At 44.6% G+C, this 13,157-nt stretch overlaps 2 protein-coding genes across 2 annotated transcripts in view; one reads left to right on the top strand and one right to left on the bottom strand.

Annotated features, from left to right (window-relative positions):
• Positions 1 to 4,774, bottom strand: part of TMX2 (thioredoxin related transmembrane protein 2) — an 8,557-nt gene extending 3,783 nt beyond the window's left edge. The window contains exon 1 of the mRNA XM_077748791.1: positions 4,525 to 4,774. Within this exon, the coding sequence (XP_077604917.1) occupies positions 4,525 to 4,713 (189 nt within the window). The 5' untranslated portion in view covers positions 4,714 to 4,774. The remainder of the gene's footprint in view (positions 1 to 4,524) is intronic.
• A 256-nt stretch (positions 4,775 to 5,030) lies between these two features.
• On the top strand, positions 5,031 to 12,736 carry MED19 (mediator complex subunit 19). Its single transcript, XM_077748792.1, has 5 exons — positions 5,031 to 5,373; positions 10,813 to 11,069; positions 11,232 to 11,328; positions 11,660 to 11,754; positions 11,946 to 12,736. The coding sequence occupies exons 1-5, from the start codon at positions 5,106 to 5,108 to the stop codon at positions 12,012 to 12,014; spliced, it is 786 nt and encodes a 261-aa protein (XP_077604918.1). The 5' UTR covers positions 5,031 to 5,105; the 3' UTR covers positions 12,015 to 12,736.
• Positions 12,737 to 13,157: the final 421 nt, after the last annotated feature.

The raw sequence follows: 13,157 nt of genomic DNA, 5'->3' as shown, positions 1-13,157 counted from the left end.
GGATGTAACGGCAGTCAACTAAGATGTAGTGGGAAAAACACCAGTCAGGGTCTACACCTGCACAAACTGGCTGGTGTCTTTCAGCAGATGACTTAACCTCTACACTTTGGTTTCCTCAATGGAACAATATTTGTTCCAGTATCTAGTAATATCTGTTACTGTGAGGATGCAATGAGATCATGGGTATGAAAGAGTTGTATGAAGCCTGGTACCATATAAACTATACGACAGGGGCGCTTGGGTGGCTCAGTCGGTTAGGTGTCCAACTTTGGCTCAGGTCATGATCTCACCATTCGTAGTTTTACCCCTGCACTGGGCTCTGTGCTGATAACTCAGAGCCTGCTTGGGATTCTCGTCTCCCTTTCTTTACTCCTCCCTCTCTCTCAAAAATAAGTAAATAATTAAAAGTAAGTGTCCAACTTCAGCTCAGGTCATGATCTCACGGCTCATTAGTTCGAGCCCTGCATTAGGCTCTATGCTGACAGCTCAGAGCCTGGAGCCTGCTTCGGATTCTGTGTCTTCCTCTCTCTCTGCCCCTCCCCTGCTCACGCTGTGTCTCTCTCAAAAATAAACATTAAAAAATATTTTTTAATTTAAAAAAAAAAGACAGTTAAAAATTAAAAGAAAAGCTTCTTGCCCTCCACGTGTCTAAAAGCAGGACATAAATTTTTAAAGGTGTTCTTCCAACTCTCTCTACCAGGAAGGACAAAAGGGAGACAATTTTAGACCCTATCAGCCTGGAAACAGCACCAGAGGACTCTAACATAACAAATGAGCGTTTATTTACCTTTAGTTTACCTTCCCACCGTGTGTCGCCCTTGGAAGCCTAAAAGTTCTTTCCTTTGTCCAGTCATTTCTCCAAAAATGTATTGCTCTTTGTTGAGAATACTACAAAAGCCAGAGTTCTTATCCACTTCTGAGTTAACTCCTTTCCCCTGGCTATCTCCAATGCACACATGAGGTGTACATATTAATAAACTTTATTTTTTAATTGCTTTTATTTTTTTAAGTAGGCTCCACGCCCAGCACAGAGCCCAATGTGAGGCTTGAACTCATGACCCTGAGATTAGAGAGAGCTGAGATCAAGAGCCAGATGCTTAACCGATTGAGCCATCCAGGGGCCCCTCTTTTCATTGTTTTCAATCTGTCTTTTATTATAGAGAACTCAGCTAAAACCTCAGAAAGGTAAAGAAAACTAATTTTCCACCCCTACAATACTTTAATAAGTCCCTACTACTCAGATTTAACAGTAATGTTTTGCCAAAATGGTTCCATTTCACCTATGCTACCCACTTGTTCTGCAAAAAACTTAAAGCAAATTCTAACTATTATCATTTCACCTGTAAATACTTCAGTGTGTATCTCTTACACATAAAGACTTCTTCTTTTTTTTTTTTAAGGAGCCTTTTTTTAAGGTTCTTTTTTTTTTTTTTCCCCTTAAGTAAGCTCTATACCCAACATGGGGCTTGAACTCACAACCCTAAAACCAAGAGTTGCATGCGCTTCCAACTGAGCCTGCCAGGACTTCTACTGCTGCTGCTGCTTTTTTTTTTTTTTAACAAATCAAAATACCATTGTCATACCTAACACAATTAATAACTCCTTTCTGACATTTAATACTTGGTCCTTATTCAAATGATCCCAATTATCTCAAAGTGTCTTTGTACAGTTGTTTGTTCAAATCAGGTACAAGCAAGGTCCATACAGTGCATTTGCCTGATGTGTTTCTTTCGCCCTCCTCTATCTCTAAAGGCTATCTATTCTGTCTTTTTACCCCAGGCTATTTATCTGTTGAAAACAGGAGTCCAGGCGCCTGCTTGGCTCCTTGGCTGACCGTCCCACTTCAGCTCAGGTCATGATCTTGAGGTTTGCGAGTCTGAGCCCCTCCTTAGGCTCACTGCCATCACTGCAGACAAGCAGAAGCCTGCTTCGGATCCTCTGCGTGCCCCGCTCCCCGTCCCTCCTCCACTAGCCAGAGCTCCCTCTCTCTCAAAAATAAGTAAACATTAAAAAAAAAAAAAAAAAGACAGTCATTTGAACTGTCAACTTTCCCGCTTTCTGGATTTGGCTGTCTGCAAACTGATGGGATGTGTTCTTCTGATGATGATTTTCTATCTCCTGTATTTCTTATAAAGTGGCAATGAAATCTAGAGACTTGCATACAGTGAGATCCAAATATTTTGCAAGAAATACATCATAGGTAGAGTATGTACCACCTTCTGCATCCCTTCAGAGATGGGTTTTAGCATCCACAGATGATCATTGCTAGGTTTACTATTCCATTAGGGAGTTGCTAAATGTTTTTTGTTTGGTTGGTTGACTGGTTTTTTTAGTAAGCTCTATGCCCAACATACGGCTTGAACTCACAACCCTGAGATCAATAGTCCTATACTCCACTGAAAGAGCCAGCCACACATCCCTGCTAAATGATTTTTAAATTCTATCAATCTATATTTATTAGCACAAATTTGTCTATTAAGAAGTCAGCATTCCCTTACCAACTATTTGGTTACTCTGAAAGACAATATATACAGGGAATGCAAAATGATTCTTCCCTTTTACTTAATGAAACAAATAAACTTTTGTTAAGTCACTGAAAATTTGAGGTTCACTTTTTAAAAAATATTTTATTTATTTTTGGGACAGGGCAAGGTGGGAAGGGGCAGAGAAAGGGGGACTGAGGATCTGAAGCGGGCTCTGCCCTAACAGGCTGTCAGCACAGAGCCCGATGTGGGGCTTGAATCCACAAACTGCGAGATCACTACCTGAGCCGAAGTCCAAGCTCAACTGATGAGCCACTCAGGCGCCCCTTATTATTATTTTTTTATTTACATGTTATTGCTCACAGTATTTACCTTAATATCCTAACTTCTCAGTCACTAAGGTAAATCAGTAAAACATGGGTTTACCAGGAAAACAAACACTGGCTATAAACTCTAAGCAATTTTTAAAAATTCTATTAGAGAAATAGTAAAATACAGAAGTTCCAGTATTTTGCATATTATTAAACAGTATACAAAGAAACTCGTTCTATAAAAGGTCCCTACACTTATGAAAATCTTTACTAATACTCACTTATATCTTTGAGTCCCACTGGGTTAAATCAGTATAGAATACAATGGTCCTTCCTTATCTGTGGTTTTAGTTACCTGCGGTCAACCGCAGTCAGGAAACAGATCATCCTCTTTCCGACTTATCAACGGAAGGTCAATAGTAGCCTAATGCTATGTTACAATGACTGTCATTCACCTCACTTCATGTCACCTCACTTTATCATCTGATATCATCACCAGAAGGATGAGGATAGTAGCGTAAGATATTTTAGGAGAGGTAAAGAGAGAGACTACACTGACATAACTTTTATTACATCACACTGTTAAAACTGTTCTATTTCATTATTGTTAATCTCTTACTGTACCTAAATTGTAAACTAAACTTTACCAGTAGGTATGTATGTATAGGACAAAACATCATGTATATTGGGACTCGATGCTACCTAGGGTTTCAGGGAACCACAGGGGGTCTTACTATGAATATTTACTCCTCACTCGCCCCAGATATGTGGGGGAGGGGGACAGACGGACCCTCGTATTAGATAAAAATAGGTTCTTCTCAAGTAGCGAGGGTACACTTGAGCTACTTACTAACACCGTCTGGGAAAGGACACAGTAACTATGAATGAGTAAGCAAGGAACGGAATATAAAAATAAGGGAGTGGCTCCTGGTAAAGGTCAAGACTTCGTTTTGGGGTCTGAGAAAAGACAAAACCCCAGGCTGACCCTCCTCCCTCAGAACACGGCTACTGCTGTAAAGCAGAGAGAGAGCCCAACTCATTTTTCTGAGCGGTCTCTCTGCTCCTACTCAGGAAGTACAGCAAGAGGCTAGAGAGAGATTTCTTTACAATTTTTTGACAATTCCTTTTCAACAGGCCTAAACTGTGTTCATTTTAACATCCTGAGGATGCAGGGCGGTGCCTAACAGATAGTGCCCACTCTGGAAATATTAAGTGAATTAAGAAACGGCTGATAGAATGTGCAGGTGCTACAGCCAAAACAGTGGCTTCAAGTCGCAGTGACTGACTAGCTGACTCACTAGTGGTTAGTTTGGCAACTCGCCTAACCATGCCGAGATCAGTTTCTTCATCAATAGAACGGGACTACTGCTACCCGCCTTGTTTATCTCACTGGCTCGCCGGGAGACTTTACATAATGGGCAGCCCTGTAAAACACTGTAAACGTGTAGAGTTTGGGTACGGCTGTTGGCCAGCAGGAATGCTGAGACAGGAAGAACCCAAGACTCAAGAACACGAAGAGCTAGCCTGCTGTGCAGGATAACCTGCTGTTTTCCCATCTTAATTAAACATGAAGTGGTTTAGACCCGATGATGGGCCAGACCCTACATTCTAACAGTCCGTAGGTCCGTTACAGGCTCGGAACCTCAAGATACCCTCGAAGATGTGAACCTGTAGGCTCCCGCATGCAACCGCTGGGGGCAGGGAAAGTCAAGGTCGCGGGGTCCGCTCACCCAGTCAAAGTCACACGGGTTGCCGTCTTCGCGTTGCGTGGGGAGACTGCTGCAGAGAGGAGGTAGCTTCCTCACGAGTAGGAATGCAGCAGAAAGCAGGGCTGACAGAAAATAGTAAGGTCGGGCCAGCCATCGTGAAAGTCGTGGCACCGAATATACCAAAGCAATTAAAGGTGCGAGGACCGCCATCTTCCCGGCCCTTGGGGCGCCCGGCGCGTTTCGGCGTCTGCAGGTCTGGCCCCGCCTCCCTCACCATTGAGACTGCCATTGGGCCAAGTCTCGGATGCACCGCCTCTGCGCCCGGAAGTAGATCTCTCATTGGACGCTGTGGAAGGTAAGCAATGAAAAGGGATTTAACACTTTATTGGTCGACCTAGCTGTCGCTTTTTCCACTTAAGTCATTTTATTGGCTATGCGACTGTCGCGAACGGAGGACTACAGAGAATTTAACTAGGTTAGACAGGACTTCCTGAACGTTCTCATAAAGCGACGGAAGTAGTTGCCGGAAAAAGGTAGGCGGGAAATCCAATGAAAAGCGGCTCCTAGAGGAACAGGGCGGGACACCGTGAAAGGATTGTCCAATGAAAACTACTGACGCCAGACACCAGGACAGGGCCGGGGTGGAGGAGACGATGGAGAATTTCTCGGCGCTGTTCGGAGCTCAGGCTGACCCACCACCGCCCCCAACCGCACTCGGCTTCGGACCAGGGAAGCCACCACCACCGCCTCCCCCTCCTCCGGGCGGGGGCCCGGGCACGGCCCCGCCGCCCACGTCGGCCACGGCCCCCCCGGGTGTCGACAAGTCAGCGGCTGGTTGTGGTCCCTTCTACCTAATGCGGGAGCTTCCAGGTGAGTACTATGCCCGGCCGAAGGCAGCCAATCAGATCATAGTGAGGAGGTGATGGGCGTGGCTCTCAGCTTGCTGGTGGCGGTTTGCGGTAACCTAGGCAACGCGTTGGGAGCTCAAAGTCCGTCGGAAGGGATCTGAGGATTCCCACCCCTTTGGATGTGTACCTGAGTTTGGCAGGTATTGGGAAGTGAGAGAGAATAAATTTCCGTGACCATCTTTCATACCATATCTGGCTCTGGCTCTGATACTGANCTGACCTGAGCCGAAGTCGGACGCTTAACCAACTGAGCCCCCCAGGCGCCCCTGTGGTTACCTAAAAATTATCCAGAGTTTGACTTTTGAACTTGACTGTCCCGATTTGACATCCCTGCCGACCTAAGGTTTTCCAAATCTGCCACAAACTTGCTGTTGGTTTGAGGCATGTTGCCCTTCTTCTCAGGGCCTCTGCGTTTCCTTATTTGTCCGAAGAAGTGAATAGAATTGAACCAAAAACGTGTTTTGCTGAGCACCAGTATTTACCAAGCACTGTTCTAAGTGCCGTCAAGTACAGTTGTGAATAGGGTTGACAAGATCTTTGCCTTTTTTGGAGTTTACATATCAGAGGAGACACAGAGTACACTAGATAACATCAGATAATGGTTAGTGCTAACAGGAGAAAATCTGGTAAAGAATTGAGGAGGCAGAACTACTTTAGCTAGAGTGATCAAAGAAGCCCTCTCTGAGTAGATAATTTCTGAGCTTAAATGTAAAGAGCTTAAATGTGAGTGGGAGAGCTAAATCAAGATGCAAGAAATGAGGTCAGAAGCCCTGATGTGAGGGGAAAGCTTAGAATATCTGAGAGTCAGAAGACCAGTTGGACTCCAGTGAAGTTTCAAGGGAAAGAGTTATAGGAGATAAAGGTGAGAGGGGTAGGCAGAGGACTTTGATCTTAAGTTCAGGGGGAGCGATTTTATTTCTTTGTTTTTTAGTAATCTCTATACCCAACATGGGGCTCAAACTCATGACCTGAGATCAAGAGTCACATGCTCTACTGACTGAACTAGCCAGGCGCCCCTCAGCCCTTTTAATACAGGAAAGTGACATGATCTAATTATTTTAATCGCTCAAGAATAGAGCTACATGAAGAATAGAAAGTGAAGGTGGGGAAAAGTGGGGAAATCAGTCAGAAGTTACTGTTTAGTAGTCCAGGAAAGAGATGATGGTTTGGACTAGGCAGTAGCAGTGGAGGAGAGAAGTGAACAAATAGATACAGGATAAATGTAGGGGTGGAGCTTATAGGAATGAAGGATTGAATATAAAAGTAGAGAGGAGGAGCACCTAAGTAGCTCAGTAGGTTAAGCTTCCGGCTCTTGGTTTCGGCTCACGTCATGATCTCATGGTTTGTGGGTTCGAGCCCCATATCAGGTTCGGCACTGACAGTGCAGAGCCAGCTTGGGATTCTGTCTCCCTCTCTCTCTGCCCCTACCCTGCTCTTTCTCTCTCAAATAAAAACTAAAAATAATAACAATAAAATGTAAAAAAAAAAAAGTTTAATAAATAAATAAAAGTAGAGAAGAATTGAGAATACTTGTAAATCCTTGGGTTGAATGATTGGGTGGATGGTAGTGGTGAGGTGAAGAAGGAACAAGGTTGAGGAGGTGGAAATCAAGGGTCATTTTGGACGTGTTAAATCTCCCAAGTTGCCTTTTTTTTTTTAATGTTTATTTTTGAGAGAGAAAGAGAGAGAGAGAGTGTGTGTGTGTGAGAGAGAGACAGAGAATGGGGGAGGGGCAGAGAGAGAGAAGGTCAGAGGATCGGAAGCAGGCTTGAAGCTGACAGCAGCAAGCCTCATGTGGGGCCTGAACTCACTAACTGTGAGATCATGACCTGAGCCGAAGCTGGATGCTCAACTGACTGAGCTACCAGACACCCTTCCAGGTTGCCTTTCAATTCCTCCCAAGTCCTACTGCTACATCAGAAGTTGAGGGAAATAATAATGCGTGTCGGTACAGTACTTTGAAGTTCACAGTACAGTTATATACATATGTAATAGAGTTTAGGGGCGCTTGGGTGGCTTAGTCGGTTAAGCGTCTGACTTTCGCTTAGGTCATGATCTCGTGATTCGTGGGTTCGAGCCCCGCGTCGGGCTCTGTGCAGACTGCCAGCTCAGAGCCTGGAGCCTATTTCAGTCTCTGACTCCCTCTCTCTCTGACCCTCCCCTACTCATGCTATCTCTCTCTCTCTCTCCTAGAAATAAATAAAACATTAAAAAAAAACATTATATACATATGTAATAGAGTTTAATACTTAAAATAGCCCGTTGAGGGGCCCCTGGGTGCCTCAGATGGTTGAGCGTCCAGCTCTTGGTTTTGGCTCAGGTAATGATCTCACGATTCATAAGCTCTAACCCTGCATCAGGCTTTCTGCTGTCCGCACGAAGCCTGTTTCAGATCCTCTGTTCCCCCTCTTTGCACCTCCCCCACTCATGCTCTCTCTGTCAAAAATAAGTAAACATTTAAAAAAAAAAGAATAGCCCTTTGAGGTAGACCTGTTGTAGTTGAAAAAAAAATGAAGCAGAGAGAGATTGACTTTCCTTTGGTTAGCGGTTGATCTAGTCCTTGCTTTTAAGGAGCTTATTTTACTTAGGGATATAAAATATGTGGCTTAAGGATAGTGTCTAGATTTCTTGTTAGGGCTAATCTTGTTACTCTGTGGTCATGCCTCACATACAACTGAGAACTACATGATGGGGGCCCCTGGTTGGCTCAGTAGGTAGAACATGCAACCCCTGATCTTGGGGCTGTGAATTCAAACCCCACATTGCAGGTAGAGTTTGCTTTAAAAGAAACAAAACCAAAAAATTACATGATGGTTTTTAAAATGTTTCTTATTATCCAAAATGACAGGAAGAGTCAAGCTGTCACTTGAGCCGGACTTGGAAAATTTGTATTGGTGAAGAAAACTAGAAAGAATGGTCTTATAATTAAATTCGTCTTCCTAAAACAAATGTCCTAAAAGGAAACAAAATGAGGAGCGTGTTTTTCAGGAGATGATGGGGGACTATATCGATGGATCAGAATTTGGCACAGGGGAGTGGTTGATCACACCCCAGAGCTAAGATACAGTAAAATATGTTTTATTGTGAGTGCCAAAGGAATTTGAGCTTTTTCCTGAGGGTAATAGTACATCACTGAGATTTTTGAACTGCAGAGTACTGCTTCTAAAAATATCTGGAGAATATGGGTGCCATGTATTGAAACAGAGAAACCATGAGGTGGGGAATATTTGGAGTTTAAACAGATGAATCTGGGGGCACCTGGCTGGCTCAATCAGAAGAGCATCCAACTCTTGATCTTGGGGTTGTGAGTTCAAGCCCCACATTGGGCATAGAGATTACTTAAAACTTGTTAAATCTTAAAAAATGTTTTTAATTCAAAATATAAAAAATGAAGCTGCATGAAATTGACTAAGAGGAAGTTGGAACTGCAAGATTAGTTTCTAATTAGGAGGGGAGTCTGGACTGGAGGGAGAGATTTATAAATCATCTTCGTGGAACTGGTCGTCAAAACGGGACGTTGGATGGACTCAGAGTGTCTCAGAAAAGCAGGAGTGCCTTCTTGCCTAAGCCCTGAGTGTGACCGCCCGGATGAGGAGAGCTGACGGGGGAGTGGGGACAGGGTACTCTACAGCAGGAGGCAGTGCCTGGTTCTGAGGAGCCATACTGGGGCACTGAGTCTCCTGTTGCTACAGCAGACCACACTCCTGAGATGCTTGCCATGAAAAAGAAAAAAGGGAAGGAGAAGGCCTAGGGGTGTGGAGGGAAAATACCTTGCTCACTTAATAGTTCCTGAGCACCGAAGGTGTGTGCTGTGTTGGGCACCAGCGATACAAGTATCAACAGGAAAGACACTCTCTCGGCCCTCAAAGGACTCAGTTCAGAACCTGAGTCTTTCCAAGTTAATGATTATGAACAAGCCACTTTGTCATTTGTATTCTTCGTGTTCATCATTAACAGTAAATGAAATTGTGGGCTAGATCTCTCCACCCTTGCCTCTAGATCCTTACCACATTACTAATAACTTTCTATTCTTTGAAAAAATGTCAGGCATGCAGTATTTATACTGATAGTGCCTTGCATCTATAGAATACTTTATACTTTTCAATGTTTTCATTTGAACCTTGAAAAACATTAAGTTTTTCTTAAGATAGCGGTTACCCCACTCCAGAGATAGGAGGAAACTGAGGCATAGAGTACGACTAGGTTTAGAATCCTAGTTGCTCAGCTGCTAATCATTTTTTTCTAGGCAAAGCATTATACTTGCTTTTATTAGGAAGAAGAGAGACGGTGGTAACAAGTTAGGTAGCAGTAGCTAAAAAGTCCCATTTATTCCTATGTAATTAGTGTTTCTTGCTATTTAAAAAACAAAAAAAAAAAGTTCTTGACCAGACATTCAAGCCATTACCTTGCTTCTGGTTGAGTTCTGATGTAGCATCCTGCTGGTGTCAGAGAGTATAATTCTTCATATAAGTATATTCTATGAAAAGCACTAAGAACTGTGTTTAGCATGGAGTAAGCATCATGTGAGTTATTACTGCGGTGAGTTCAAGGTGGGAGAGCGTCTCCTTCATTGGGGTAGAGCAGTTTGTCTGTGTCCTATTTGGATTTTTGCTGCCTTTTCTCCTTCCCATTCCAACCTACCATACCATTCTATAGTAGTATATTTTTAGTGTTTATTATGTTATTTAGTTTTAGTGTTTTTTGCTTTATTTTCTTAAATTACTTTTTATGTTTATTTTATTTTTGAGAGAGAGAGAGAGACAGAGTGCAAGCAAGGCAGGAGCAGAGAGAGAGGGAGACACAGAATCCAAAGCAGGCTCCGAGCTGTCAGCGCAGAGCCCAATGCGGGGCTCGAACTCCGGAACCGTGAGATCATGACCTGAGGTGAAGTCGACACTCAACCGAGCCACCCAGGCGCCCCATGTTTTTTGCTTTAAAAGTAAATTTAAATCTCAGTGTCTGACTTCAGCTGAGGTCATGATGTCGCAGTTCATGAGTTCGAGCCCCACATCAGGCTCTGTGCTGACAGCTCAGACCTGGAGCCTGCTTCAGATTCAGTGTCTCCCTCTCTCTCTGCCCCTCCCCCACTCATACTCTGTCTCTGTCTCTCTCAAAAATAAACATTAAAAAAATAAATTTAAATATTTGGAATTCTCACTTCAAAGATTTACAGTAGTTCACTTTCCCCATGGGGCCTGGCTCATTCGGTTAAGTGACTGACTCTTGATTTCAGCTCAAGTCAGGATCCCACGGTTTCATGAGTTCGAGCCCTGCATCGGGCTCTGCCTACTGACCATGCACAGACCCTGCTCGCGTCTCTCTCTCTCTCTCTCTCAAATAAACTAAAAAATTCTCCTCTTGGAACTGCTTTTTTTTTTGTTCTTCTCCCTGTGTCCTCTAGGTAGCACCGAATTGACAGGCAGTACCAATCTGATCACACACTACAACCTGGAACATTCCTATAATAAATTCTGTGGGAAGAAGGTGAAGGAGAAGCTAAGTAACTTCCTGCCTGACCTGCCAGGGATGATTGATCTGCCTGGTTCCCATGATAACAGCAGCCTCCGCTCCCTCATTGAGAAGCCCCCTATTCTTGGTGGCTCTTTCAATCCTATCACGGGGACCATGCTGGCTGGCTTCCGCCTCCATACTGGCCCGGTGAGTCCCCTCCTGGGGAGGAAGGCGGCAAATGGGGAGGCCTGAAAGGCATGGAGGTAGTTTTTCTGTCCAAGTCTGTTCCTTCGTAACTTAGCAGAACAGATGATGGGAGCAGGGGATCTCCTCGCTTCGCTCACCTGGACCTTCCTTTGGTTCCTTCAGTTGCCAGAACAGTGTCGTCTGATGCACATTCAGCCTCCCAAGAAGAAGAATAAGCACAAGCACAAACAGAGCCGCACCCAGGATCCTGTCCCCCCAGGTAAGCAGCAGTTCTGTTCAAAGCCAGAAAACCTGGATCTGGTTGGACCTTCCTCACTCAGTTAAAAGGCCAGTTAGGTTCCTTACAGAGCCCTGAAGTCCCAGATGCTCCTGAAACTGATCTAAAGGTAAGTGGGTCTCTCTTGCAAGTGGGTCTCCTAGGCAAGTAAAAACCCGGAATGGTGCTTTAGCAGTGCCCCCGCCCCCCCATGCTTTCTGGCCATTAGAGGAAAAGTGGTTGTCCTTGACTAGGTTTTTGTATGGTCTTTTGAGTTCCTAACTGTAGGGAATTTTGAGCTCTGCAGCTGATAAGCACCTACTCTCTCCTACAGAAACGCCATCTGATTCCGATCACAAGAAGAAGAAAAAGAAAAAAGAGGAGGATCCTGAACGGAAAAGGAAGAAGAAAGAGAAGAAGAAAAAGAAGGTAGGGTAGGGGCCTGTTGCTGCAGCCCCCCAGAGTCTCCCCATTTCACCCATCTTCTGTCGTCCTTTGCCTCAGGTTGGACCCAGCCAGGACTGAAAACCCAAGGCACATCAGCTTTTTCCTGTACAGCCTCAATCAAGGCCAAGGCTCCTTTCTGGCTGTTCTTACCCCTCCTTCCTTGTCTTCCCCAGAACCGACACAGTCCAGACCACCCAGGTGTGGGCAGCTCTCAGGCCAGCAGCAGCAGCAGCCTCCGCTAACAGGGCTCCACCAGAATGGCTTCTCCTGCCTGACGAAAGCCGTGGCCTAGGCTCAGACACCGCCTCGGGAGCGTCCCCTGCAGCCGGGACGGAAGCCAGCTCCTACTGCGCTTGGCTAAGATGAATGCATTACATGACAGAAGGGCCATGCTTTTGTTAAGGCTCAGCCCACTTGGCTTTCTCACGGACATCTCTTCCTCTCCCAGGAAGCTTCCTTTTCATCTCTTTTGTGAAATTGGTCTGATTTAGGACATTGTCCCATTTGTTAGGGTTTTTCTTTTTTTTTTTTTGATTTGCATTTATCAAACTGGGTGAACTGTGGCTGCCTATTAAGAGGTAAGTGCCTTTCTGTGTGAGTCAGGGTTTAAGCCAAGGCATTCAAAGACCTGAGGGAATCTGGGTCTTATCATTACGTTATGCCATCAGCAGCCAGGGAAACCACCAAAATAAGATTGGGGAGCATGGTCACAAGTGAGGCAGAGCTTGCCGGTACACGTCTACAGTGGAATCACAACACTCTGCCCGTAGCATGGAGAGCCAGGCACCTGGACTCCTCCATCTGAAGAGTTGATCCAGTTAAGGCTCAACTGTCTTCAGAGTCCATTTTGCATTGAAACGGAACAGCCAACTGGAAAAGCACCCAGTAACTAGTGTATTTCAACAAGCTTGATTCTTGGTCAAGCCTGTGATTTTTTTTTTTAAATAAACCTCTGGCAAGCAAAGGTAAATGTTTCTCTTGTCTTCATAGGAATCTTTGAACTGCCTCATTCCTTAGTTAAGACAGTGAAATTCTCTGGCTGATGTGGAAACATTTTAAGCTAAGACAGCAACACAAAGGCAGCCTGAACTAGCAAAATGTAAAAGAAATCCCTTCAGTCTTTACAGCAGGCCAGGTGACTGGAAACATCCATGAGAAAACCCAAGCTCCTGTAACCTGACTTTAAGTAACACAGAAGAGTTAAAGTCTGCTGCTATGAGCCAAGATTACTGCTAGATCAGTAGGTGGAGAACCACTCGTTCAGCTACAGTTTTAAGGTAGGATGTCAGCAAGAGTGTAGATGCTTAAGTCATGGCAGTGAAAATGGGTTCTGGCCAGTTTCTGGAGATTTAGTATCTGAGGAGACCTATTTAAAATTAGGGCAC

Source organism: Crocuta crocuta, unplaced genomic scaffold, assembly GCF_008692635.1.
Source record: "Crocuta crocuta isolate KB4526 unplaced genomic scaffold, BGI_CrCroc_1.0 scaffold323, whole genome shotgun sequence".
Classification (NCBI taxonomy): domain Eukaryota; kingdom Metazoa; phylum Chordata; class Mammalia; order Carnivora; family Hyaenidae; genus Crocuta; species Crocuta crocuta.
This window is presented reverse-complemented; position numbering and strand designations above follow the sequence as displayed.

Bases quoted from the DNA above. Each gene is read 5' to 3' on its own strand.
- MED19 (XM_077748792.1), top strand. From the start codon at position 5,106: ATGAAAACTACTGACGCCAGACACCAGGACAGGGCCGGGGTGGAGGAG. The intron at 5,374-10,812 runs GTGAGTACTATG...TGTGTCCTCTAG, and splicing joins CCTAATGCGGGAGCTTCCAG to GTAGCACCGAATTGACAGGC. The intron at 11,329-11,659 runs GTAAGCAGCAGT...TCTCTCCTACAG, and splicing joins CCAGGATCCTGTCCCCCCAG to AAACGCCATCTGATTCCGAT.